The sequence below is a fragment of the Mesitornis unicolor genome, unplaced genomic scaffold (assembly GCF_000695765.1).
Source record: "Mesitornis unicolor isolate BGI_N332 unplaced genomic scaffold, ASM69576v1 scaffold19392, whole genome shotgun sequence".
NCBI lineage: Eukaryota > Metazoa > Chordata > Aves > Mesitornithiformes > Mesitornithidae > Mesitornis > Mesitornis unicolor.
In genome coordinates, this window is record NW_010168728.1 from 26,753 (window position 1) to 54,207 (window position 27,455).

A 27,455-nucleotide genomic window follows, 5' to 3' on the forward strand; every position below is an offset into this window, starting at 1 on the left:
CTGTCTGTTAGAATAACTGAGATTAGTGCTTGTTGCCTTTAATTCTGTGCAAATGCTATGTACTCAGCATGGAAACTCTGTTTGCAATCTGAACCCTTTAAAGCAGCATTCCCAAACTGCTCTGTAGGGCACTGCTGGTATGCAAGGCTATACTAAATGTTTTACTGCTGATCTATAAGATGGGACTGCAATTACATTCTTTTCAAACAAATATTTGTTAGTAAAAGTATGGTTACCTGGGAAAAAAGGTTGTGGAACTTGATGGTAATCTGCAATCCAGAAATTTTCGGAACAGCCTTTTTGAAATAATCTGCATTAAAGTATCTAAGGAAAATGACCCTCTGGTTTCTGTTCTAAACAGTCAAAAACAATGTTGGCTCAGTAGGCTATCAATAAGAATGAAAGTGGAAACCATGATTTGTTTTGTGTGTGTGTGCATTTTTATACAGATGTTAGATTAGCAAACCTGTATGCCATAAGGATATGTTTGTCAAAGCACAAGCATTTAGAGCTGGCTTTGTTCTGCGATCTGTGAGCATTCGAGTTGAGAGTCTCCTGGAAGGCAGATACTCTTCTGAACTGAGCTGTCTGAGCATTCAGAAATAAAACTGACTAAATCCTGCATCAGGAAAAGCACCCAGCATGTGATTTTCATTAATCCTCTGGGCTCCTCTCAGGTCAACCACATGGTACATGAATCAAAGTTTAACAAATGAATGAATCCTTCCTTATACACGAGTTTCATTTGGACTCACTGCTTTGTTAGCATTGAAGCATGTGATTGGTTTAAGTCGGCTCAGGTGCTCTGGGTTTCCAGTGGAAGTTCTGATGAGCCATGTCTAAATCTGAGATTTCCTAAAAGGATGCAAAACTCCAGGAGCCAAATCAAGCTTAGGGCAGGTTGGTGAAACTGCCTCAGTGTGTTAACCTTCAGGAAATACCATTGTCTTGAAGACGCACGTGGTGTTTATATTGTCTGAAATCTTTCTGTATTTGCCGTATGACTTGAGCCAGCTCAGCTTGGCTTGATCGATGCTTTCATTGTTAGCTCCTGTCTATGTTACCCCAGCAATGGAAACAGTGAGCACCAGCTTCCTCCCAGGAAACAGTGGGGAACCTCATAATGTGTTTGGGCTCACCCTGTCAAATGCAAGCTTGCAGTGTTGTTCCATATACACCAGTGAGTTTGCTAGAATAAACAACAGCTTTTGAGTTATGCTATTTGTGGTAATTGTATGTAGATGGTCCTGAAAAATGAGGATGCAGCACTTCTTGCAGCACCTAGCTATTGTCAAAGCATTTTAAAATGCCTTTCAGAAGTCTGCAGCAGATGCTGCAGCAACTTGAGGCAGAATGGCTGAGGTTTGATCTTAAAACTGTTCCTAACAGGAACATCAGAGAGAATTCTGCTTCCAGGTGGAGTCCTCTCGCAACACTCCCTGGCAGGCGCATTATTCACAGCATCGCTGTTCTTTTGGGATTGATTGAACTGGCAATGGGCCATTTTTCCTTTCACCCCATCGGTGTTCAGCAAACATTGGCGAAGGCACAAACATTTGAAGATGGGGGAGTGGTTTGTATGCAACAGGAAATGTCGGCCTTTCATCTTTGCTTTGACTCCAGTGCTGCATTCCTGGGCAGAGCAAGCTCTGTGATGTTAATTCTGTCCCTGGTGGACAGCAATCATCCATTCATGGAAAGAGCTCATTATCTGGCAGGTTCTCACATGGAGAAGGCCAAGAGGAAGTGAACACAGAGACCGACTCTGCTTTTAGGCGAGCATTCCCTTGCCTTGGGCTGAGGCTGTTGCTGGGAGGATGTGAGAGGCATTAGGGAAGAGCCTTCAGATATTTTATTTCTAGAGAACAAACACTTTTTCAAACACTTGATGAGTGTTCTTCTTAAATAAAGTCAACTTTGCCAGGGAGGGGAAGGGGGACTTTTCCTCCCTACAACAACTATGCTTCAGTGATTGCTTCGGTTTGGATTAGAGCAGTGTATACAGAAGGCAAACAGGAAAGACAGACAGCTGAGCTGGTTCGAGGAACAGTTTAGAAAACATGGACCTATTGATATTCCTAGAAGTTATCTTGCAGTCTTGTCCTCTGGACAGTGAGCAATTGCAGCCTGTTTCGAGTGAGATATGCGCTATGCGAGTGACCTGACAGTGTCTTAGTATAGACTGGAGTGAACAACATAATGTGACACAACCTGAGACTGGTTTCCTTTCCAGCAGAGGAAGGCCCTCCGCTACAGACAGATCTGTCATACTACTCCTATGAATACGACCCAGACTCCTATGCATCGGAAGCTGACGTTTTTGAGATTGTGACAGAACTGACAACAGCAAGCACGTTAAAAGAAGTGGACAAGATTCAGGAAGTAGTGACCACAGTAGAATGGTAAGCCACAGAGAGCAGGGAATCATAAATCTGCTTTGGGTGTCAACATTTAATTTACTACCTCATGTGTTGGGTCAAATGTGTTCAGTTCCTCTTAGAATTCCTATTCAGAAAATCTGGCATTCTTGCAACTGACTTGTTAACCTCTTTAGCAAGGAATCACCAGGAACAAGATCTTGCTAGGGTAGCATATAAAAGGTTTCATGCCCTGAAGGTCTCCATCCCTAGCAGAATAAAAAGTGACCTTTTAAGCTTTTCTCTGCCCAGCCTTGGTGATGTTTCACAAAGATATGTAATGGGGAAGTGACTTTTCCTCATTATGTTCTTTTTTTCCACAGAAATAAATAATTTAAAGAGAAGAGGCTCAGAATCAACAAACAATGAGTTTGTTCCTACAGATGACCTGCTGCAGAACAGAAACCGAACGATGACTACTTCCTGATGCACTCAGAACTGTAGGCTTTGCTGCCCCGCAGGGGGGGAACTGGAGCGCTAAGAGGGACACTCAGCCTTATTTTTCTGTCATTTTTCCTGCCAATTTTCCTGCCTTTTGTGCATCCTCTTTGGGTTACTTCCAAGGATGGGAGACCAATACGTGTGCCCTCTAGGTGAAAAAACAGGGGCTGGAATTCAAACCTCTAGACCATTTCAGAGTGTTTTCTCTACTATCAGGATACTGCAATTGCCATTTCCTAGCTACATTTAGAAGCTAAGTCTAGGCCTTGTGCTTAGCTGAACTGCTGTTTGAGGAAAGATGGCTGAGAAATTTTCTCTCAAATTATAATAATAAAAATCAGTGTGTTTTGCGAATTATGACATAGCAAGAGGCTAATCATCTTCCCCAGCCCATAAGTCTACTCTACCCACAACAATGTCCCACGAGAGAAAAACTTCCCAAGAGTCTGCATGGTCAGGAAAGTTGTTGGGAGGTACATTTTGCAAAAGAAAACTGAAATCCAGTGTCAGGTCTGAAAGGCTTGACTACCATGTAACTGCAGGCTTCAGGTAGGAGTTTGCCAGCCGTAGCAGTGGCAAGGATTGGGTGGGTAAGCCCTCTTCATGTTGCACTATGTGCTGATAACGGCTGCTTGCAGCCTTCTCAGCCCCTTTCCTCCTTGTTACCCTGGCATGAAAATAAAGCTGACCCAAGGCACAGTCCTTTTAAATGCTTGCCTGCCTTCACCAGTCACTTTTGTTCTGCTCCCAGTAGGATCCCCATACAGTGGCTGTTCTGGATATGGTAACGTATGCATAGGCTCTGGGTCTGCTGGCCAGTACGAATCACTGGTGTCGCAGAGTCTGGACTCCCTTCAACTGACCTGCACTAAGCAATGTGGTAAAACTAAAAACAAAAGCTTAGTGTTTCCAAAATTGCAGGAGCCAAGATTTTTTGGTTTCCCTTCCTGCCTGGAGCAGCATTGTTCTCTTTGGAGGAGTTACATGCAATTGCCTGTTGCAAAACAGTGTTAATATTTTATCTTCCCACTTCTATTGTTACCAGGACCCAGAGTAGGGTGGAAACTCCTTTTGAGGGTGTTTATTGGTGAATGGAAACAGGAAAAAGCCCGGCTCCATTCATTTTTAGGGCTTGTTTACACAGGAACCATGACAAGAATATATCCCAGCATAGACATTCCATTCCAGAATAAAGGCAATTTTATTTCAGAAAAATGTTCACATGGGGACAAAACAGGCGGTATCCCAGAAGCTGGGCATATGTAGCTTCCAATCCTTTTTGTCTGGGGCCAAATATTTGCAGAATGTAGTTGACATGATGAAGGTCTGGGTCTTGAAGTTCCCAGAAATTTTAGCACTGGTTTGCTGGCACATCTCCAGGCCTTCCTTCGTGGTTGCACTGAGCTCTTCTCACAGAATCCTGACGTGGCTGCTGCCCACATGTACCCACTGCTTCTCAGCAGAGGTTTTTGCCACGTCTCTTCAGCGTCCATGAACAGACCATGTCCTCACTGTGTCCGCACAGCACAGTGGAAGCACTGGTGGCTGCATTCCTGTCTGGCAGGTAAATAAATGCCTTTAAACTAAATTCCAGCTCCTGTAAGCAACTGGCCTGGCAGACCCTGGCTATTGTGTACACGCACAGGACTGAGTCAATATTTATCCTCTGGGTAAATAATAGGCCTAGTGTGAGCTGCAACAAGAGGTGGTGGGTTTTTTTTCTTTCCTAAATATCAAAGCTGCACAATACAGACCCTGCTGTTTGCTGGTTCCAGCCTCGGCTGTTGACTGCTTTGAGTCTGGGAGAATGAAACATTCAGTCACTCTGGGATAATGTCTGTTTGACTGGCTTCCCACAGAAGATGGCACCAGTTCTGGATTCTTCAGCCTCCTCTGTCCCTTTCTGGCTTTGATTTCCTTGTCTTGTCCATTGTACACTTCTGGATAGATATTTGCAATCACTTTATACTGCTTGGTCCTCTCATAGATCCTTGGGCAGTCAGACAGCATCACCACTGGGGACAAAGAGATGAAGATAGGGCATTTCAGCCAAGTATTAAACCTGACTTTCTTCACTTTCCTTGGGCTCTGGTACATGTAAGATGCAGACATCTCCCCATTGCTGCCAGCTAAATAATTCCTCCTGGTGCTGCCACTCCATCCATCATGGCCTTATCCTGTGGGGTCTCTGTGTGCCAGTGCACTCACCTGTTTGAGGCAGAGGAGCCTTGCTTCTGTTTTACAATTAAAAGAAAAGCCAGAGAGACCTGAACCCTCAGAAGGCAAAGGCAGAGCAGCCTTAGCATCCTTAAACAGAACAGGGCCGTGTGTGTGTGGTTATGTGTCAGGGTTGCTGGATCCTGGAACCTGACATCACCTTGAGCTGAGTGCTTCTTCCCAGCTTTGGCACTCTCAGAGAACTCGGTATTCCCTCTGCTCTTAGCAGCCTCTGCCTCCCCCCAGTCTTGCCACACCAAACTCCTTTTTATAGTTAAAAGAAAGTAATTTTATTTAAGGAATTGAGTAAAGGAACTTGTGATTACCAAGTTGTGGTTGCCTGTTCTCCCCTGTTGCAGGAGTAAAGGAGCAGGTCTCTGCCCTCTTCTCCACTGTAGCTGATGGTCTCTCTTTTCTCAGATTTCCCCTGTCCCAGACTTGTTGTTCATGTTTCTTATAATCATTAATTCTTATCTAGGAAAAAAAATCCTAGATTATTTTTCCTCCATTCATCAAAATCTTATTTGGAATACAGAAACTCTTTAGGACGAGGTCTGTGTGAGAGCCAATGGACACAGCACAGCCATATCAGCCTCAGTGTTTTTCCGAGGCTTTGACCCAGTTCTGACTCTGAAGCTCATCAGTCACCCTCCTGTCCCTGCGAACACAAGAACAGCTCACCACTGAAAATGCAGGCTCCTACTTTGTGAAGACCATTGAAGATCATTGCAAAAGGATAAAAGTGCCAGTGGGTTTGTAAGACACAGACATTCCTACTTCCATCAAGTTATGTTACTGAATAGCTGCAGCAGTGCTAGTTATCAGTGATTTTTGCTTGCAATCCTTTCAATGAAATTAATATTTATATATTTGTAACTGTACATTATGCAGAGTAATCATTACCATGGTATTTATTTTAGAGCAATAGTTCCCTTGTTCTTTCTTGTCCAAGTGTTTTAGTCTTGCCTCTTTCGCTCCTTCCTTATCAGCCTCAATAGTAAACAAATACCAGAAAAATGTTCAGCTTGAAGGATGCAATTGAAACAACAGCGCTTGCTTTGCTGACATGGATTATTGACATTTAATGCACAATAACCTGATTTTCATTATTGTGAATAGATCAGCTATTTAGAAAACCTCAACTTGGGTTGGGTTTTGGTGTTTTTTTAGTACTGGTTATTTCTGACTGAGTGACAATAGCCCTGGCTACACCAGCTCTGCACCCGTAGGACATAGGCTCTAGATTTTCACCTGGATTTTGCCCCTGCACATACATGTACATGCAAACAGTTCTATGACCATTTCTGGTTTGTTCACACAAATCATAGCAAGTCTGAGTCCAGAAAACTGTTTGGTTTAGATTCTGATAAATATTTTATTAAAAACTGATTTTAAGACAATCTTGTCTGTCTCTTCTTCATGTGGTAGGCTGTAAGTTTGTTTGATCACGTGTTATAGTAAGGACAGAAGTTAAGTGGTTTATTGCTCTTTTTCTACCTTGCTGCTTACTGGGATATGCTCTGGTTGTGTCTGAGAGATGATGAGCAGCCTGCATTTTGTCAAATCTGCAACAGGTTCCAATAAGCAACAAGCTTCATCACCTTTTTCACAAGAGACAGCTCTAGACTGTGTGTGACATTACACAAAAGAAGTGTGGACTTATACAGCAATAGTTTACTCAATTTCTCATTTAATAATTCCCTTTAAGAGACATAATATTTTTTTTGAATCCTCTAATACAACCTCTGCCCCAAAGGGTCACTTGCAAAAATAGGGATGAGTGAATGGGATTTTTACACTTGTTACCAACACTGGGCTGACATTACTGTGGTGTTGCTTACTAACCAAGCCCAAAATGTATTTGCTAGAAAAGCCAGTGCTCTACATCCTCTTGACAGAATATTTTAGTTCAGGAGAGTACCTTTTGCATAGTACTCCTAGTACTTTCGAAATGTTTGGAAAATACAAATGTCTGTTCCTTTTCAGTTTTAGGTGAAGAGAATATGCATTTAAGGACAGCAAGCAAGTCAGTAGCAGAAAAAGAAATAGAAGGCAGATAGCAGTCAGCTTGCAAGATGCATTAGGAAAACCAGACCTAGGAGTATTGGTAAGAGCATCCCTGGCGATACGTGACCAGGTGAGAAGTTGCATGCAGCGTCCCAGTAACAGCTCTATACATGTCCAGCACTCTGCAGCTTGTCTGGACTCCACACCTCTCAAGGAAGGCCGTGGCCCAGGTTTATTAAGTTGTAGTTATCCAGGCAGGAGAAAGGATTTGTCTTCTGGGAAATGCTGCTCGCTGCTCTGGATGAAACTCATGGGATCCCAGCATTGTCTTTGTCTCATCCTTGCTGTATGTTGTGAGAGCCTTGGGAGCAGGGAACTGGGTTGGAGGCTTATACCAGTGAATCCCTGAAACTTCTTTGAGGCAGTGTTTCCTTGGAGGTTTTTAGGGATGTGGTGTTTTGTTTTCTGTGACTGAAGAATCTTTTTCTCACCTTATCCCGGAAGTCTTCAGAAACGTAGTAGTAGACAAAGGGATCAGCGCAGCTGTTAAAGGTACTGATGGCCAGGCTTACCATGTAGCTGATGTACAGGCTGCCATACAGCTTGGAGTTATAGCTGGAGTAATGAACAAGGAGGAGAACGTTGCTGGGTGTGTAGAAGGCCACAAGTGTGAACAGCACGAGAGCTGTGAGCTTCATGGAGTAGGCGTACCGCTTCCCACTGTTCAGGAGGGCTCGCAGTACTGAGCAGTAGCTGAACAGCATCACAACCAGAGGAGCGAGGAAAGCACAGGCGATCAGGCAGACAAAGTAGTAGAAGTAATACCCGTCATTCTCATGCCTGGGGAGGACGTCGTGGCAGAGAGTGGCATCTTCTCCATACAGGGGATATGACTGTTGCTGCAGAGTCAGGGGCAGGGTGAGGATGGCAGCACACAGCCAGATCGCAGCGCAGGTGCAGGCAGCAAAGGCAGGGGTGCGGAAAGAACGTGAAAAGAAAGGATGCACCACGGCCAGATAGCGGTCAACGCTGATGCACGTGAGCAGCAGCACTGAGCAGTACATGTTCCCATAAAAGAAAGCTGTGGTGAGCCGGCACAGGCCTTCCCCAAAAGGCCAGTTGTTCCCCAGGAAATAGTAGAAAATCTTGAAGGGCAGCACCAATATGAGCAGCAGGTCTGCTGCAGCCAAATTCATCAGAAAGATGGTGGAGGTCAGCTTCTCAGCCCTAGTGGCCAGGACCCACAGGGCCAGCCCGTTTGAGGGCAACCCCACCAGGAAGACGAGGGTGTAGAGGCAGGGGATGAGTCGCACAGTGACCACACTGCCCAGCTGAGAGCGTGTGGCCTCATGTATCAACAGGTATGTGACGTTGTTTATCGTTGCCTTTTCCCCAGGGATGGCTCGGGGACATGGTGTGATTTCTGGTGTTGTTACATGCTCGTTGGTGCTGTTCTGAGAGTAATCTGTGGGTGCAGAAGCAGTCTGTTAATTGCTGTTAATTGCAGTTACCCTTGTGCTTTGCAGAGCAGGCTACATATGTAAAACCCCAAACACTAAGGTTTGCATTTTACATTGGGGTCCCTAGAAGTAGGAGTATTCTGTAAAACACTGTTGTGTGATGGGTAGAAAAAGCTGGCCAACAGAATTAGGTGTGCAGGAGTCACCATCAGTCTTACTGAAAATTCACACAATTCCTCTGTCGTGTGGTTTCCCACAGCTTACAAACCATTGCTGTGTTACACAGCTATCTGCAGGCCTGGGGAACCAGAGAGCAATTCCTCTGCCTAGCTTTCAAAAGAATCCAAAGATCTGGGGCCACTCCAGGGAAAAGCCATGACTGTGGGGGGTCTACCTTTTAGCTAAAGATTTTGGTTTCAAGGGCTCTCTGTTTTACTACTCCTCTATTTGTTTCTTTCTCTTTCCAGTTTCTTCCACACCACTCCCTTTCTATTCTGTATCACCTTCTGTCACCTGCTTCAACTAGAGCTTGCACGAATCTCAGACTGTGTTCCCATGCAGCAGCTTTAAAAAAATGAGTTTTCAGGGCTCTTATAAAGGTACCAAGTATCCAGTACGTTAAGAAAAAGCAATTTTTCACCCAAAGATCCCCACTCACCATCGTAGTCTGGAAAAGCCGTGCAGAGTCCCCAGAAGACGCAGCCCAGCAGAAGTGCGTGTGGCAGCCACCCATTTCCGAGGGTCTCCATTCTGGTGCAGGCTCCAGTAGTGCTGTGCTGCTGTGCTCCGAGCTGTGTGGGGAAGGCAGCGTTCGTGACACTGCTTACGCATTTCCTTCTGTTGGTCCTTAACTCACGGAAGCACCGGGCTTATCCCATGAAGGATGAGGCACGTGGGGGCTGTCACGACATTCCCAGCATATGCGTAGCCCAAGCAGAGCCTTAACTCCAGTGTGAGACGCAGAACTGGGAGGGGCATACGTATCCAAATCCAAAGCATATTGAGCCCATACTTCATCGTCAGAGCTAGACGATGGCTCGAGTGACTCATTTGGGCCTCCTTTCTGCTCCAGAATATTCCTGGAAATAACAAATGTGGTCCAATTTGACACAGTCTGAATTTGGTTTAGAGTGTAAACTGAACTTCTGACCTCCTATGTCAAGCATCCTTCCACCCAAGACAGACCCAAGTGGCTCCGTGTGAGATCTGAGGTCTTTCCCCACACCCTGATTCGAAATGCTTTCTGGTAGTGCAAATTGGGAGGATATCATCCCCTCACAGAGACATGAATGAAGTGCAGGAGAGCTGCAGATCCAGAGAAAACTCTTGAGCTCCCAGGGATTACACAAGGCTCTTGCAGCCTCTTGTTGCAGCAGTTGAGGGTTTTTAGCATCTGCCTTGCTGCACCTTTCAGAGTTCTCATTTCTTCATTTCTGCTTCTGATCCCTGCCTAAACAGGGGACCAAGCTCCTGCACTTACTTTCTTGATCCCACTGCAGAGGTTGATTACCAGTACTGTGGATTGGAGCTATTTGCATTTGAAAGCATCAGTCCCAGCCTAGAGTGCGGTAACATCCAAACGATAAGCAGCGAGGAGGTCTCACTGTGTGACAGAGACACTGCTTCCGTTGATAAACCACCAGGAGCGGAGAGAGCTGCTCAGGAAAGGGACCTGACAAGGGTGCACAGGAAGACTGCTGTTGAGTAGATAATGGGGAAATTCAGTCACTCTTGCCCAAGAAGAGCTGTGTTTTTCCAGAGATGGTCTCCACACAGTAAACCCTCAAGGGAGTTCAGCACTCTTGTTAGTAATGGCTTGGAGCAGTGGCTCGCTGCTGCCAGGTACCTGGTGGCTGTATGGAGAGGACGACTCCCATAACGTTGTAAGAGGGACTGGCAGATGTTACCTGAACTTTTAAAATCCTTTGCTGCTTGGTGCCCCCTTCTCTAACTCCTTGAGAGTGCAAGTTCCTTCAGTGCTCTGCCTTGCACAGCATCGCTGGGAAAGTCCCAAATCCTCTCCCACCACCTGTGTAAGAGCCCCAGTTCCCAGTGGTCATCGAGTAGGTAGGCAAGTAGGGCGGGAGGTCAGAGCTTGAGAGGTTGCTGGGTTTTAGGCTTTTGCTCTCCAGTTCATCTGCAAGGGAGTAAGGACAGAAGCTGGAGTCCAGGCAGTAGGAACTGTACATTTGGTTTGGCAACCTGAGGAGCAGCTCATTTCTTTCTCCTCAGCTTATGAATGGCCTCTTCTGTGAAGGCTGCAAGCTGAGTCTGGCTGCTGTTTGATGAGATTCTTCTATTCCAAGGAGAAAATGATCCTATTTCCTTTGCTTTCACCATATTCCCACATCTTTGTGCCGAGCGTGTCGAGAGGTGGAGTTCCACTGGCAGGGACAGGAAAGATGCAATGCTACATGTTTTGCTTTTGTGATTCTCTCAGGATTTATGAACCATTACAGAATGACTCATGCAGCCACATATTTTCCATGCCTCAGCCAGGATCCTTTCCATACTCTGTATGCAAAAAATTAGACATAATCAGGTTCAGATAGTTTGCAAATCGCAGCCCTGCTTCCTATGGCCGGGTCTCTGGAGTGGAGCAGAGTGAGGTTACTCCTTGCTGTATCCTTCATTTTTCAGATGCTGTGTGATCTTTAGTGACTGCTTCAGATGGAGAACAGCTTGCTTGAAAATTCTAATGCCAGAGGTTTGTCACGGCTTGTTAACATCTCTTTAAGTCGTGTGATCCCTGCCCTGTGGGGTAACAATTCGGTTTTCAAGTAATTCATTGTGCAATAGATCATCTCCTGGGAGAAGGCGCTCTTTTATTCCATGGCTCTGAACCCAGAAGATGTAATGCTGGAAAACAGGCAAGGGATTTTCAAGCTCAGAGGGAGGGTATGAGCACAACCTGGCCTGTCCCATACATCTTTTAGGCTTGGAAGAGCAAACTGTGGTAGGCAAATAATGGGCTTTGCCGTTTCTGCTCTGTTCCAGTGGCTCCAGAGAGTTTGTCAACTGCAAGGCAGCAGGTTGTGAAGACACAAATCTCAGTGCAGCGAATACCTGCCCCAGGCTGAGCTCGCATTCGAGAGCCCACGGCCTGCGGAGGCAGCAGCTCTGCCTTAGCGCCAGCAGCATGCAGCATTTCCACCGGTGTCAGCACAACCTCACATTTTCCATGAATGCGATGCTGCCCCTGCCTTTCCCAGCCACTGGGTGTGCAACATCTGAGCCTCCTCAGAACCGCAAGGCACAGAAAACTCTGCTTTTGAAATAGAAATGATGGTTTGAACCAGGATCCCCCACCCCACATTTGTCTTTGCAGGCTCTGGCACGTCCTGACTTTGCCATCACTCCAGCTCCCTTTCCTCTCGCTTTGCCAGGTCTCTTACCACCACCCTGAGACTCTCCATGAAATAATGACACTGGGGTAGAGGCTACTCTGCCTGATCCAGACATCAGCCCTTCCCAGTTCTGCATCTCAGGTGATGCTTTTTGGATCCATCCTATAGCACAGGTATGGTTTAGAATCACTGGACTTTAATTTAGTCTTTAATTTTGATGAGTGGAAGGTAGACTGTACTTCTAGTTTCATTAAGGTTGAGTTAGTTCTAATCCAGAGGAATGGCCAAAGCATGAAGAAAAGCTCAACTCCTGTTTACACACATATTTAAGATGACCTCTCACTGGTTCTTTCTCTCTGCGCATCACTGTGATATGGAAATCAGACCTAAAATATTAACGATGGAATTCAGGTACTCCCTTTAGCAATTCTTAATTTAATTTAGAAAACCATTAATTCTTATTCCATCCTGCAAACATGAAAGGTATTTTTAAGCTGTCTTTGTCACTGCCAAAGCTCTCCGCTTGCTGAGAGCTCCAGCAGCTCTTGGGCGATGTCAGCTCTTGCTGTCCCTCCTCTCGAGCACAGGGAATGTCTTCTTTGTGAGCAGGCCAAGATCTCTGCAAGAAGACTTGTGTAAAGTGGGCTGTGTCCTCGGAGATGCTACTACCATAATTCTAATAAAATTATTCCATGCAATTTATGCATCAGAGGATTGTTATTGGGAAAACAACAGTTTGTTTCCCTGTGAGCAAGTACTACGCTGTGCAGAGAGCAGAGTTATGCATACCCTTTTGTTATGGCAACGGAAGTGTTGAGAATGATGTAAAGGAAACTCCTATCAGATCTGGGTCACATCACTGCAGCTTAATTTGCAAAATCTACATGTGTTCATTTGTTGTGCGGAGCTCACAGCGAACACAGTTAAACATGTTATTACCCAGGAATTTGGGGAGGTTGAGGGAAAGGCGGGTGGAGGGTTATTTTCATGGCTGCAGTTGTATTGTCTTAACCTGTAGCAGATGTGCTCTTAGATTTCAGCACTGGAATCAGTCGCTTTTCTGTTGTATTTAGCATGCAAGTATGTATTTTTGCACCACAGATGGCAAAGGTGCTGCTAGAAACAAACCAAATGGCAAAAAAAGAAGGGCTTTGGGGCCACTGTACAATGTTTTCTTTTGAAACTTATCTCTGCATGGAGCAACTGTGCCACCCCATGGACTCCTGTGCTCTCCAAGAGAGGGGATCTCCTATTGCATGCTACTTGTAGGAAATTTATTTTCCTTTTGTGTTAGTTTGTGTGGGTAAATGTAAAGATTTGCTGCCTGCTGGGCCACATATCAATCATGACAGTCTGCAGCCTGTCTTGCAACTGCTTGAAGGGAAGTTCAACTAACATTTCAATTGCATTTTTCTACCACTTAAAATTCAGTTCCAGGTGCAAGACAGTCAATTCTGGGGACTGTCAGAAAGTTTTAATACGTTTAAAACAACGAGAGCTGCAGACTTTTAAAATCCATATTTTATTTTACTTGAATGTGCAAATAAATATAAAAAAAACTACATTCAAAGAGCTGGCAAAGCAATTACAAGCCCAAAAGCAAAGATCCTTCAAAAAAAATGGAAGAATGAACTCTTGAATCAAAGTTGCGGTAGCAGATACACAGCGGTCGAGCTTAAAACTCTCAGACGTAATTAGCAAGCCACTCTCAAACCTGCCCTGCCTGCTTACTCCATTCACGTCATTTGCCACTATCGTTTTTGAGACAATAGCACTGTGAAGGGAAAAAGTGTTACTTAATCTGTTCAGATTATAAATTAAGGTTTACAAAATAAGGATGCTTAAAAATACCTGAAGTACACTTAAAAATGGGGAGATGGAACGGGACGGTGCGCAGGTGTGTTACCCTCTTACACCTTCGTACATTTGGAATCAAAAGCATTTTAAGCCACAAGTTGCAACCTATTTTCTAGTAAACATTTGTCTGTATCGTAAAATCATAAAATTTGGCACAGTAGTCATCTCCACTGGAAGACAGCAGAGAGGTGAACAGGGCTGAGGCGCATTTTGAGCTGTCTGGAAACAAAACGGAGGATTCTGTGCTTTGCATGGGGCTTGTCCCCCCACTCCTCCACCCAGCCCTCGCATGGTCAGCATCTTTAATCACTGCAACAAGAGCAGGGGAAGAACCTTCACACCATTTCAGTAACCAGAATTTAACAGGGACCCAGACAACGAGAACACGAGTTCTTGATGAAAAGTCCTCTGCTGGCAGTGGTTGTGCAAGTGGCCACAAATGCCAGAGACGGGCCTCCCTCCTTCCCTCCTACGGATTATTTTGCAAAAAAAGACAAAGAGTCAGTACAGTTTTCTATTAAACGTACCCCAAAGGCCAATTTTTTCTTCTGTCAAGTGAGACAATTGCAAAACCAAATGTTGGACAGTGGAAATAACCCACGACAAATCATACAGGCTGCTACTTAGGTCTGGCAGAAATTGTAACCTAGAAATCAAAGCCACAGAAATTATCAGGGTGAAGGGGGATTATTCCCCCAGAAGCCAGGAAAAAGTTGGAAGCAGAGCTGAAAGGAGGTCAAGACATGATGTTTGTGATACACTCCAGGGCCAATGTGCTTGTCCTTGGCCCTGGAAAACAAGAACGGAGCCACTGTGGGGTTGCAGGACAGTCACAGCTAAATTTTCTTGATTTTTCAATAGATTAAGTCAGACAACTGACATAGTGTTCTGCATGGTTCGGGGTAGTTTTTTTGTGTTAGGTTTAATTTCAAAAAAGCTTCGATAGAAGTACGACGGTTCAGTGGAAAAGCTTGTCCACGATGGTTGTGGTCGGATCTAACACTGCCCGTTACAGATTTCCATGTGTCACTGCAAACACAGCATCTGTGCTGACCCAGCAGAAACAGCAAAGAATCTGGGACAAGCCTCAGCTCCGGTGCTAAGGCTGTGCTGCAAGAGCTCCATCTACTGCTGTTACTTCAGTGGTACAACCCAGCAGAACCACGGAGTCCGGGTGTGCCGAAGGAAAAGCCAAGTGCCTGAGAATGCAGTCTCCAGAGGCTGCCAATCAACATGCAAAATACATTAAAAAAAACAAACCAAACCAAAACCAAAATAGACCAGACCTCACACTGGCTATTCCTTCCCCTGCACACGCTCCGAACAGCTCCAGATTGGAGAAGGCAGAGTCTGCAGCAAGGTCATCAGTTCACAAAGCAACACCACAGGATCCGGTGCGCATCTGCAGAGAGGGAGCTAACGGGCCTGGGCTGTCTTGCGCCGCAAAACACTCTCTTGCCTTGCACTGCAGCTCAGAGAGCTTCTTCCCCTTAGTTCATGCTTCGAAATACTTCAATAAGGAGCAAGAGTTAGAGTGTTCAGTACACCGTTCACCCTTCTCTCAGTTTTGGCATTTTTCTCATCAGAGCACCAGAAACAAATACTGCATTCATCACCTTATTAGCACACAGAGATAACAAAGCAACCCATAGCAGGGCTGGCAAACTGCACCAGGTGCTCTCAGCCCCGCTGGCACTGAAGCCCCGCTCCACTGAAGAGTTCTGCAGGCTCTGAGACGGCACAAATTCAGGAAGATGGGGAACATTAAACACTTTGAAGTGGAAGCAGCTGCCAGCATCTGCTCAAACACCAGCCCAGCTCCATCTCCAACGAAGCCACTAGTGGTAGTTCGCCCACAGCCTGAGCCCCTCACTCAGCTTTCCAGTATTGGCTGCTCAGCAGTGGCCTACAGCGAGGAAATTACTAAATGTGTGTGGCAATGCCAAGAGCCCTCTTCTGATAAAGCTTTTAAAAGTCTCTTCGTGATGGCTGGAGAATTACACTGCAAGGAGACAAGTCTATGCCATATGGAAAATACATCATAATCCAAAGTAAAATGCTGTTTGGATAAATATCATTAATACATACATTGCATTCCCACCACTATTCTCAGAGTAAATGTGTTCACCAGCAACGCTCCCACTTGTATTGGTCCCAGAAACAAGTCTCTGCTCACGGTGAAGCTGGACGGCGACTGTACTGAACTCTGTATCTGTTCACTGGGACCCCGTGGACGTTCACCGTCTCACACGTTGTTTTACAGGGCACCATCTCCTCGTCTTCATCTCCCATGAGCCAGTCTTGAACTACGTCAACTGCCTCCATGGTCACATTCTCTTCTAGCCACCTACTGTGCCACTCTTCAAACTGCTGGTGATGCTTTAGCAGCACCATTGGCTGTACCTGTAAGCAGGACAGTAAAGATTACTGAGAGGTTTCTGAGGGAGAAGCCAAAACCCTCACCTCCGCATGCGTTGTAAATCACACACATCTCAGACACAACACAACACAACACAACCAGTAAAACAGGAAACTGCATACCTGCATTTAAAGATCTCTATTTCTTAACGTCTGCCACTTCACCTTAAAATTTGCACAGTAAAGAAAAGGCTGCTAAACTAAACCAGAGTACAGAGCATTTACCAGCTCTCCTCCATGTCTCATCCAACACAGAGCAGTAACTTCTGGGTGTAGTTTGCAGGAGTTTAGCCACAAGACTTTGGTACCTGTCTTTTGGCTCACATTCTCAACCTCTGCTACCGCCTGAGCTGCAGAGAGAGTAATAGGAGATGCACCTGCTTGGCCCGGCAGAGAGCTCCCCGCCTGTACATGTAATCCTCCGAGTTCATGATGAACATCATCTTGTGGGTGTTGAGCTTGAAGCGGCAGTCCACGTTGCAGGCACTTTCCACCCCAATCAGCCTCTTCCAGGAGCTCTTCACTTCACTACGCAGAGCCCTCACTTGCTTACATTGCCACTTGCGAAACTTTTTTAGGTTTCTAGAACAAAAAGGGATTATGAAGCATGTGTCACACTCGGTTATCCATTCTCTTAAGCCAGCACAAGCTGACAGCACAAGTATGAAATCTGTATTTCACATTTAGTTTTCAGACTTTCTCCAGCATCTTCCTCCATACACCCTGACAAATATTTAGTGAAATGGGAACAAATTAGATCTCAAATTCCTCCCAGAAGGGACTGCTTAGATAGTCCCACTCCCTTCTAAACAGTTTGATGAACAAACCTCAATGCAGTGGTTAATTTTTTTCTTCAGCATTCTTATGCAGTGCACTGGACTACCCCAGCCCCTTTGGGCCTCAGAGATGAGTGCACCTCCCTAGAGCTGCTTGTATGGCAATTCCCCTACAGCCACTGCTGTGTACGCAGAGGAAGCAGTCCCAGCTGCTGCAGTGGGGACTCAGAAGAGGGAGTGCACTCACCTTTGCAGGAAGACCGGTTTCAGTAAGAAGCCATCGTTCTGGTTGTTTGGAGCTCCTTCTACCCCAACATACTGCTCCATGTAGTTAGCCAGGTGCTACAAGAGAGAGACCAATTTCAAGTCAGATTTTGCTCTTATCAACACAAACATCACTGCAAAGAACTAGTTTGTTTCCAAGCTGCTTTTTATGAAGCTGATTTATGCTGAAACTCTTCTGCAACATAGCCATTTCTGTCAATGACCACAGCCCTACATGTAATCTTCCCACTTTCCAGGTCAACTTCTCCTCCTGGCCAAGTCTCATAGTTTGGAATAAGAAAGTGGAAAAGCATTCTTAGACATCCGCTTTGTCTGTGGTACAACAGACTCCATGGTCATTGTGATATTACCTGGACCTCCACAGGATCTTCTGTCTGGGTTTCTTCCGTATCAAGAAGCTCAATGGTCATGATCACTTGTCCTTTCCGCTGAAGAAACATCACCTGTAGTAAAGTCACAGGCACAAGCTATTAGGAACATGGGTTCACCACAAAATGCTGTATATTTACAACACATCATTTGGACAACAAATATGAGCTAAGAGAGGAGTAAGCAGCAGGGCTTTTCAGGGAGCCAGAATGCCATGCTCTGGTTTTGGTGCCTTCTCTTCATATTGCTCTCTGTCACCATTGTGGCCTTGGAGCTTTCCAACGCATCTCTCCCAGGTAAAGTGCCACAGTCACTTTATGAAATTCCCTGGCAGCAAGTTCTTACCTTGAAACAGTTTTCATCTGCCATGCAACGTTCAGCCTTCCACTGATAGCTGGTCTCCTTCGCTGCCCGGACACACCTAGAGGACAAGTTACCTCCAGCAGCACCTCGCTTCCTTTCATTCAAGTAGAGCTCAACAACCTTCAAGCAGATGTCGTCGCTCACTAGATGGTGAAGCTTCCATTAAAAAAGGGGGAATTCAGTCAGCAAGTCTGGGCCAAGAGTTAACTCGAGTGTGTTATGAAAGGAGCACAAAACTCAGCACAGCATCACACCTCAGATGAAGCAGCAAAGTTTTAACTCCAGAGACTTCACACATCTCACTCTTTTCATTACTTTGCAATAAAAGGAACAGAGAAGAGTGAGGGGCTGATGTGCCTTAACTGTAACAAAACTACAACTAGAGGACAGATTTGAGTAAAAAGGACTGGATGGGGGGGGTTGCCTTCAGTGTATTTTGAGAATGGCAGAATTTTGAAAGACCAGAACTCAAAAAATGTTGGAAAAGGCCAGGAAATCTCCTAAGGTGGTCCCTGTACTGAAGCTGAACTATCTCACTGAACTTCTATTAGAAGTTCCCCTACATATGTAACTTTTCTGTGAATTTGCTTTAAGTTTAGTTGAGTCCTTGCATTACAGGGTACTGTAAGAACCCTGTCTGTCTATAGAAGGGAGATGTGCAGCTCCCCAAACACACAGCACAGCCATCACAGTAGTTACCTGGCGGACAATGTTCTGCACCAGCTTGTCCATAGTAAAGCCAATATAGGCGTGGATAGTGAACATCTCCCTCAGGGTGTCCTCGTACTGCGTTGGGTCAATATTTCCATCCAGCAGGCTCCTCACCATATCCAAGAACGCAGGGTAGTACTCCTCCAGTTCCACCTCACCTGGGTAGGGGCAAAGTGCAGTCATTTAATGCATGTAAATGCCAGAGTAAAGTCAAGAGATCCAAGGGACAGCACTGCTCAAGAACCGTGATGTTCGGTATCGAGAACATGCTTACAGACAGACAGCTCTCTGCAAGGAGTGCTAATGGCTCTACCAGTTTCATCTCATCCATGACTGCCTTCTGTAGTTAACTATTTTGTTGTAGAGCCATTTACATTTTAAATCAAAGTAACAGATTAATACAAGACACCTGAGAACATGAGACAGCAGTGGGCTTACCTGAAGTCTCCATGAACTATGCATGAGAGCCTCAGAAGATAAATTACAAAGTAGCTATCCTGTAAAATTAGCTGTATCCACAAATCACAAATACAGTGGAGTTATGTACCTCTACATTCCTACAGACTTGCCTGCTGGTCTCAGCTACATGCAACTAAGCATCAGCAACCAGAGCATTAAACATGGACTATGTCCTGGGTTATTCTTACTTGGTTGCTTCAGTCTTAGTTCCATGGCTGGATCATTGGTTTTTTCTTTTCTTCCCTCACACAGGAGTTTCTCTCTCTCTTTTTCAGTCCGATATTCTAGAAGCTGCTTCTGAGCTTGGCGATAAATCTTTAGGAGCCTTGAGCACAGAGTCTGGTGAAGGCGGAGGAAGAAATACCAATTATTATTGACAAAGAATAGACTGTAAACATCATCCAGGGTGTTGTGGGGCTCAGCAGCTGTAACATCACAGAAGGCTGCTTTTGCCTCCAAAGGACTGCTCGGTGGCCCAGGCACATTTTTTTTCCGTAGTTCAGGAGTATCCAGGTTCTGCCCCTGATGGTTTTCTCTGTCCTCATCTGTCGATTCTTCAGAAATACTGTGCTCAGGGGGCTGAGAGAAAAACAGCTCAGGTATGAAGTGATGCACTATCTGCCGAATGGTTGCTTGATCCTCCTTTTGGATAGTCGGCTGCCTTTTTACATAATAGCTGATAAGAGACGCTGCATCTTCCAAAATCTGCTTATCTTCATAGATAAAGATAAGATGAGGCTCGTTTGTGGATGAACTTCTCCCCTCTGAATGCTGCTCCTGATGCTGTAATCAAGAGACAAATAGATAAAGATCCTTCCAATCCATGCTCAAGAGCCATTCCTGCCAGAAGAAATAAGCCAGTGTTAACGCTATGCTTGGAGCAGACATTTTTGACTGAGAACTCTTCAGAGCACTACCACTTCAACAAGGTCCCAGGTGCTACGGAAACATCTAGATAATACTATAAATGAAGGACACACAGGATGAATTATTTACCAGTATACGTACCTCATCATAGACACTCTCAATTTCATTCAGCAAGCTCTTGGATCGCAAAGCTTTGGTATCATTTTGTTTGAAGTTGACGGCCTGATGGTCAAGGGACTTCAAGTAGGCTTTCTCATACTGCTCCCGCCAGATTTTGTTGAAGCCCTGCTGGGCCTCTCGCCATTCCTCCTCTTTTGCTTTCAATCTGCATAAATGTATAATCTACTTCAGTTCCAAAAGAAACCACAGAAAGGCACACAAAGCATTTTTAATGTAGCCAACTGTTATGCCCCAAAAGCTTTTCAGCATCCCTGGAAACGATAAATAAATCAATAAAAGCACCACCACTGAAGATGAGTTATCCTTTGAAACAACATCTACAGAAAACAGTTGTTTAAAAACGCTTGAAAAATCTTTTATCTGTTTCTTAAAGAACCCAGGTGAACCCTGGAGAATGGGAAATACCTCTTCAGAACAACAGGAACTGCAGTTACTGGGTTTTTCTTAAGACTTTCAATGATCTCTGGTGCTTTATCACCATAGATGCGATAGATGGCCCTGCGCTGGATCACTTCTGATGTTCCTCCTAAGCAATCATCCAGTCGAAACTTCTCCTGATCCTCTTGAGTCAGTCGAGATAGTTTTTTCTGCACGCTCTCCAGCACACGTATTGTAGCTAAATTGGTCTCCAAGACAACATCCAACTGTTAAGAGTTCACAAAAAACACCGTATAAGAACAGGCATAGCAGGAAAATGGAGACCAGCGGCACGCAGGTTTGTGGCATGCATTCCAACCCCACTGGGTGGAGCTAAGAAGCATCAGCAAGGTTTCTTACTGGAAAAATGGTATACCCTCTGCCAGTTCTCCCAAAGGTAGCATCCTTTTAGGAACTGGACTCATGCCTAGAAAGGACTATTAGATTCCAAGCAAGTGGAAAACACCAAATTCTAGCTCAAACCAATGAATAATAGAACTTCCAGTAACTGGCCACCAATCAATTCAGCCAATATCCTCATAACTGGAAGTTTTTCTTCCTGAGGAGACAGATGGGCAGAAAGGAAGCTCAGAAGCAGAGGCACCTCAAACCGCTCATCTTCACAGCGGTGCAACTGCTCCTCATAAGGAGTCTTCTTGGAGCTGACAAAAGTGGAGTCTTCAGACCAGGATGGAAATGAAACCCAGGTATCATTTAACACCTGCAACAGAGCAAAGACATGGCATTGAACAGAGACTTGTGAGCCCAGAGCTGCTCTTGTGGGGTCTAGTACTCATCTGGTCAATTTTTGCACAGTTCTTCCCTGAATATCTATTGGAAGTTTCAGACCTAGTTCCCAAGTAACTGTCATGACTGCTCCAAAGATTAAAAGTCTGTGTGAAACTGTGCCAGGGCTCTGCTCGGAAAGCTCGAAAGCACCTTCACTGTCATCTCACAAACCAAAGACCACTCTGCAGTAATCAGCAACTGTAAGTACAGGAGACAAGAGTTGCCAACAACAGCCAGAGGTGGGAGCACCTATGCTGCAGATGTCTGTTCTCAGTGAGAACAGTGCCCAAGACATTGGGTCATAGTGCTCTTTCAGGAGAAAAAGTGTTTCAAAAGGCCATACTGGTCCACTGCTAGAAAATTAATTTCAGGCTATTTAATATCCTTTTCTGTTTATAGGAATAAATTTGTGTATGCACACAGACCCAAAAGACATTAAAGTATGTGATTTGAGATAGGTTTAGATAAAATTAGTAAAATTCATGTGGATACTCTTATTTCAGTAAGTTGGATGAATAACTGATGTGAGGTTAAAGCTGGCTAATCAGCACTGAAGAGGGGAATCCACATGCAGAGGCTGTAGCAGTAATAACCCCACTTCAAGTTACGTAAGCACAATGTGTGTTCAGGGACTGAACAGGTTGATCCCAAAGTACCTCCTTGCAAATAGCTGTTCTTCCACTGCACTTTGGCTGCTGATAGGTTTTTGGGAGAGCCCGGTAACTTGATCCTATGCGTTTGCAGGAAGCATAATCAATTTCCCGACTCATTCCATCCCCAGATCGGTCGCTCAGTGGAGAAGCAAACGAAAGCTCTTTCACTCCAAGAAAGGACTTGAACTGTGCAAAGAGTTCTGGGAATTTCCTTCAAAAACACAAGTAAGCGTATTTTGTTATTTCACTCTGACGGTTTTAGGGTGGCTAATGCATGTCATAAAAGTGAGGGAGAAAATCTAAACACACTTAGCATTGCAGCGAGAAATCTTTCACCAACGTATTATATCTATTACCATTCTATTACTTTAGGGTTTGTTTGTTGTTTTTTTATTTTTACATGTGGCAGGAAAAGAACTTCCCTTCACATCTTCACAAATACTCCCCTTAACTGACTGAGTCACTGATCCTTGCAGTGTGACTCTTTCCTCTTCTGCTAACAGCACGAGAGGTTCACATCACAGAGCTAGAACTATTTATCCTTTTCATAGCTCTGTTCTGAGATTTCTCATTTATACCTGTGTTATATTCTGAGAGATTAGAACAGGGGGTTTGAAGAGAGACCATGCTCCAGAATTCATGAGATTCTCTGCCCGCAATGATTTAGTATAACATCAGGTAGTCTGCTGCTTGTGAGGCTTTCAACTGGATGCACAGAGACGAAAATATGCTCCCCAAAATGTTCCTTAAGAGCTGTGTAGATACGTTAAAAGATTCAGATTTTATTATGCCTCTTTTTGGATTAGCCTTCAATTGCATGCTACCTAGGAGATATTTCTGCAGTTAAATCCAAAACTTCAGTAACAGACTTCACGATGCCTACCAAAAAGTAACAAAGCAAGACCTAATGTGTGACACAAAAGAGAAGATAGTAACTTACCCTAAAAATGGTGTAACTAGCTGGAGCAACTCTGAGCCAGAGACCAGCTCCTGGTTGAAGAGCGCAATGCAGCGGAGAAAATTTTCGTAGACTTCCTGACTCTTTAGCACCCTACGCACCTAAAGCACCGTTTGGAAAGAAATGATCAGATCACTTGAACACCACTTTATTTACTTCATATTTTAAGTAGACTGAACCATGGGTACAGGGACAAACCACTGTCTACATTGCAATATAAAAAGAGAATATGGACAAAAATGCCCCGTTTCGAACAATAATAACTACAGATGGTACCGTGAGGAACCACCACTGAAAAAATAGGGGAGAACACGTCTGTAAGAGACAAGCATTCAGGAAAGGGTTAACTATCAGTTTCTATTCAGCTTCCAGACCCATCTATTTCTCTTTTCTTGGTCTGTCTTTACCACTTGAGAAGTCAGGCAATTGCTAAGTGCTGACACACAGATTGCACATAAAACCAACCAATTAATAACCATATAAATGGTTGTATACAAGTCCGCAGACTGTGAGAACAGGCCAAATACTGACCTTGTCAAAGAAGGAGAACTCTTGCAGTGTTCCGTATTTTCCCACTGTCGCTACTGACAGATCTTTGGTACCTCGCAGTTTCATTTTCTTCTGTTAAAAGAACAAGCAGTTATACTTAAAATGTTGTGACTCAAATGCTATCAAATTCCAGATCGCTGACAGAGAACAGCTCTCTGCAAAGGCTGAAACTCCGTATTTCCCAATTAGTGATCTAGAATTGTTGTGTCAAGTCCTCCACATGAATCTCTATCAAATGACTCCCAGCTAAGAGAAAGAAACAACAAAACTAAAAAAGGATCACTTGAGAAAGTATCCCAAATAAGGGTTGCTTCACAGAAGCAATAAATTGTCCCTTTTCAAGGCCAATACTTAGTACAGAAGGTCCTGACACTTAGTATTCAACATGCTACCACACACATTTAAGCATACTTTAAAAATTCCTTTTTTCTACAGTAATTATTTTAAAAATAACTTTGAAATTGTTTTTCATACGTAACATCGACATTGTCTAAACACAGCAAGTAATATCAGGTTACTTTGTTTTTACTTGCTAGATATACTTGAAGATACCTTTGCTGGGCCAGAAACAGGACGCAGCAGCAGCGGCCTGGATCGTTTTTTGCTGTGTTCCAGATTCTTCTCATGCTCAGTTTTCTGGACACTGTTCACTTCACATGGTCCATTTCCTGTGAACTGAAGTAAATAAATAATGATTTCAATGTTCTCTTCTCCATTGGCACCAATAAGGAATCCCATATATCTGGGGAGGGCACAGTGCATGTAGCTAAGTCACCTGAACTGCAAAATGCCAAACAATGAAGAGGAGCAAAGTTCATCTACTGACTGTATGTTTTTCCATAGTATTTTGCAATCCTAAAGCTTCTTTATGTATTCTATACACAAACAGAGAGCGTTCAATATTCTGCCTTGCTCTAAGCACCCACGTACCAAAGACCTTTTAGCCTCTGGGAGGAACTGTCCAAACTCAGAAAGCAGATCCTCCTGTCCCCGGAACAGATTGGCTACTTCAGTGAACACTTCTTCCTCTGACATGCCTCGGAAGGGTCGGCCTTTAGTGTTCAGCTGCTCTTTCTGAAAAGATACCCACAGACGTTAAGAGTCAAAACCATACCTCACTCTGCAAGACAACTTGTCACCTCTGTAACAGCCAAAACCCTATGTTACACAAACTTCAAATAACTATCAGATAGCTCAAGGTTCTCACAGTGCATCCTTTAATGCATAATATCACTATAGCAGCTAAAGATTAGTGAAAATGGATCTACATTTCGCCCCTTTACACCTCAGACCCTGGAAAGTTCTACAGTTTTCACAATTTTGTCATTTCACGTGAATATCTAGGAGGCAATTGTTCGACAAAGGCTACTGCTTGGGAACTGCATAAGCCTGTTCAATAGGCAGTCATTTCATTTGGCAGCTACCCCTGAAACAGCCACCGTGCAAACCCACAGTCTCTAATACGGATGACTTTTTACCTGGTAAGTATGAAGAATTTCTAAAAAGGATCTGTAAATTTCTGGATGGTCAAGAAAACGTGTTTTGATCTTATTCACGTAACTGATAGCATTATTGAACTCGACAGAATCAGACTCCAAAGGAATTTGGGATTTATCTTCTTTGTATGGAAGCTGTTGCCTAAACTCCTCGGAACAGTCACTGTGATTGTGCGAATTCTCCTGGGAGTAATGCAAGAGCAGCCCGCTGCCAGGGAGAGCGCTGGGGACAGGCTCTGAGGGCACCTAGTGGCATAAGACACAGAGGACGGTGACTCATACAGAAACAGAAGTGCGAGTTCAACAATCTAGCATCAGGATTTTCAAGCCGTTTAGCTAAAAAAAGATTACCACGTGAAGAAGAAAGAAGAAAAAGAGTTTAATTAGCCAATAAATTTCCCTACCAAGTTTATTAACATCATCAGTTAAATACATCCCGTAAGTCGTATCTGGCTTATGAACCATCTGACTCATTATTCCTGCTTTTGACTGCCACTGCATTATCCACTACACTCCAGAGGGTGAACCAAACAACATGCACTGCAGCTTCTGTTACCGCTGTTTTATTTCAGAGGAACTGTCAGCTTTAAGAGACACAGTAATACGTAAGGCTCTTAAAGATGCTAAATTTCTAAGCAACAGAGAGATCTAAGGGAACTGAGATCTAAAAGATATTTATTGCTACTAATTAGAGTTAAACCACAAGTTTATCAGTATAATTCAGGTAATAGCTTTGTTTCAGCCTCCACAACCACATAACACCACCACAGAAGCAGCAGAGGCCAATACATATCCACTTGTATTACAGCAGGTGTCTTTCACTGCAGGATGTTAGCAACTGCATGGCAATACCTGACATATTTTTGGTCTACTGCCTAAACACATTTCCCAGCTTCTCAGTGGAAGACTGGAGATGCGATTCTTGATTTCTTTGAAATTTATCACTACACACACCACGTATTGGGAACCTATATACATATGACAAGCCAATTACAATTTCAGTTTTTAAATCTGACTGAAATATTTGGAGTTGAATTGGCACTCCGTGCGGGAACATCATTGTTGTGTAAGCTAAACTAACAACTGGTTTCAGAATAAACATTTATATTGTAACCATTATCATAGGCTTTGAAAACCATGTAAAAACTTCAGCAACATGCAATACACATAAACCTATGTAGCCTAAGCTGTGCTAAAGATGTGTATAACAACACATGTAACACAATTTATTCAGAGAATATGAGCTCTATAACATACCTGACTGTTCAAAGGTGACTGTATACTTAACTTCCCATTCTTTGGAATTTCTATCCTGTAGCCCAGAGGGAGGAAAGCATTGAATCCTACAATGAGATCAGGATGCTCATGGAAAAGCTGTGAAACACGTCGGATGACTCCAGGTGTGTCAATGCTAAAATTGAGAAGAGTTCTGTTACTTGTGTCCAAATCAGAAATACAAGTGAAGCCTAGAAAATTACAGAGCTGTGGGAAGCACCTGGCTTCTTAGAAGTGCCATTTTTAACAAGCAAGTTTGGGAACCTCAGACATAGAAATCAGCCCAAGCAGAGGGAATGACCACTGCAGCCTCACACTGGGAGTGTTATCCACAGAGAGAAGATACGTGTGTGTGGGCTACCCAAAACAGGCAAGACAGCCATCACCTCTAGGGCTGACACGTCACAGATTTGCTCTGCACTCAAGCTTGTCCACCTATTTCCAAGATCTGCGTTTCAGAGTGGGAAGTAAAAATAGATTTGTGTTTTCCTGTGGATTTGGGCTCTGGAAAACAATGGGACGGATGTGATCCCCCTCCAATGTCTAGTGACTGCGCTGCTGGGGGACAGGCCAGCAGGGTAGCCTACGTGTCTGCAGAAGTGGGAAGATGGTGTGAAGCTGGGTGACCCTGCAAGGGCAGAGAGACCTCCGCAAAGACTGAGGAGCTCCCTGGAGCAGCCCTGAGGCGCAAGCTTTACCTCTGGCTCTTGAACTCTTTCATGATCTCCAGGAAGCCGTTGTAGGTGGCGGGGTCACTGCCAAAGCGAATCTTCACCTGATCCAGGTAGGAAAGTGCATCCTCCACCTGCAGGATGAGAATGTGGGTGAGGCCCAGAAAGGGGGGGACAGGCCCTGGGGCATCCCACAGTCCCAGAATGGGGACAGGAGCACCCCATGGCACTGAGCTAGATGGAAGTGAGATCTGGGTGGTGAGCCCCATACAGGGAAAGGGAAGCAGCCCCTGGTACCAGACCAGGGGTTTCGTGAGGCAGGCAGGACCCGGTGGGGCACCACCGTACGGGGGAGGGTGGACCTCACGGTGCTGAAGGAGGATGGCAGGGCACGGAGGGGGGCACGGTACTGGGGAGAGGGGAACAGGTCCCCGGGGAGGGTAACCGCGGTGTCAGCCGGGCTGGGGAGGGTA

General features: G+C 44.6%; 3 protein-coding genes across 3 annotated transcripts in view; 1 reads left to right on the plus strand and 2 right to left on the minus strand.

Moving 5' to 3' along the window:
* CPAMD8 (C3 and PZP-like, alpha-2-macroglobulin domain containing 8) overlaps window positions 1-3,277 on the plus strand; it is a gene marked incomplete at its 5' end in the record, with an annotated part of 27,475 nt that extends 24,198 nt beyond the window's left edge. The window contains 2 exons of the mRNA XM_010179128.1: window positions 2,234-2,402; window positions 2,741-3,277. Of these exons, the coding sequence (XP_010177430.1) occupies window positions 2,234-2,402; window position 2,741 (170 nt within the window). The remainder of the gene's footprint in view (window positions 1-2,233; window positions 2,403-2,740) is intronic.
* Window positions 3,278-7,471: 4,194 nt separating this feature from the next.
* F2RL3 (coagulation factor II (thrombin) receptor-like 3) lies at window positions 7,472-9,291 on the minus strand. Its single transcript, XM_010179129.1, has 2 exons — window positions 9,201-9,291; window positions 7,472-8,547 (listed from the first exon to the last, which is right to left on the minus strand). Exons 1-2 carry the CDS (start codon window positions 9,289-9,291, stop codon window positions 7,472-7,474), a joined length of 1,167 nt encoding a protein of 388 aa, XP_010177431.1.
* A 6,483-nt stretch (window positions 9,292-15,774) lies between these two features.
* On the minus strand, window positions 15,775-27,251 carry SIN3B (SIN3 transcription regulator family member B). Its single transcript, XM_010179131.1, has 18 exons — window positions 27,010-27,251; window positions 26,294-26,447; window positions 25,019-25,282; window positions 24,471-24,614; window positions 24,093-24,215; window positions 23,523-23,612; window positions 22,974-23,092; window positions 22,037-22,244; window positions 21,196-21,312; window positions 20,580-20,818; window positions 20,136-20,319; window positions 19,316-19,910; window positions 18,657-18,826; window positions 17,940-18,113; window positions 17,576-17,668; window positions 17,188-17,282; window positions 16,542-16,746; window positions 15,775-16,149 (listed from the first exon to the last, which is right to left on the minus strand). Exons 1-18 carry the CDS (start codon window positions 27,249-27,251, stop codon window positions 15,919-15,921), a joined length of 3,447 nt encoding a protein of 1,148 aa, XP_010177433.1. The 3' UTR covers window positions 15,775-15,918.
* Window positions 27,252-27,455: the final 204 nt, after the last annotated feature.

Coding starts and splice junctions, on each gene's coding strand:
- SIN3B (XM_010179131.1), bottom strand. CDS start 27,251: ATGGGGCTCACCACCCAGATCTCACTTCCATCTAGCTCAGTGCCATGG. Junction 23,093..23,522: donor AGTTCTCCTTCTTTGACAAG/GTCAGTATTTGG, acceptor ACGGTGCTTTAG/GTGCGTAGGGTGCTAAAGAG. Junction 17,669..17,939: donor CAGATGAAAACTGTTTCAAG/GTAAGAACTTGC, acceptor ACTTTACTACAG/GTGATGTTTCTTCAGCGGAA.
- F2RL3 (XM_010179129.1), bottom strand. CDS start 9,291: ATGGAGACCCTCGGAAATGGGTGGCTGCCACACGCACTTCTGCTGGGC. Junction 8,548..9,200: donor GGCTTTTCCAGACTACGATG/GTGAGTGGGGAT, acceptor CTGCACCCACAG/ATTACTCTCAGAACAGCACC.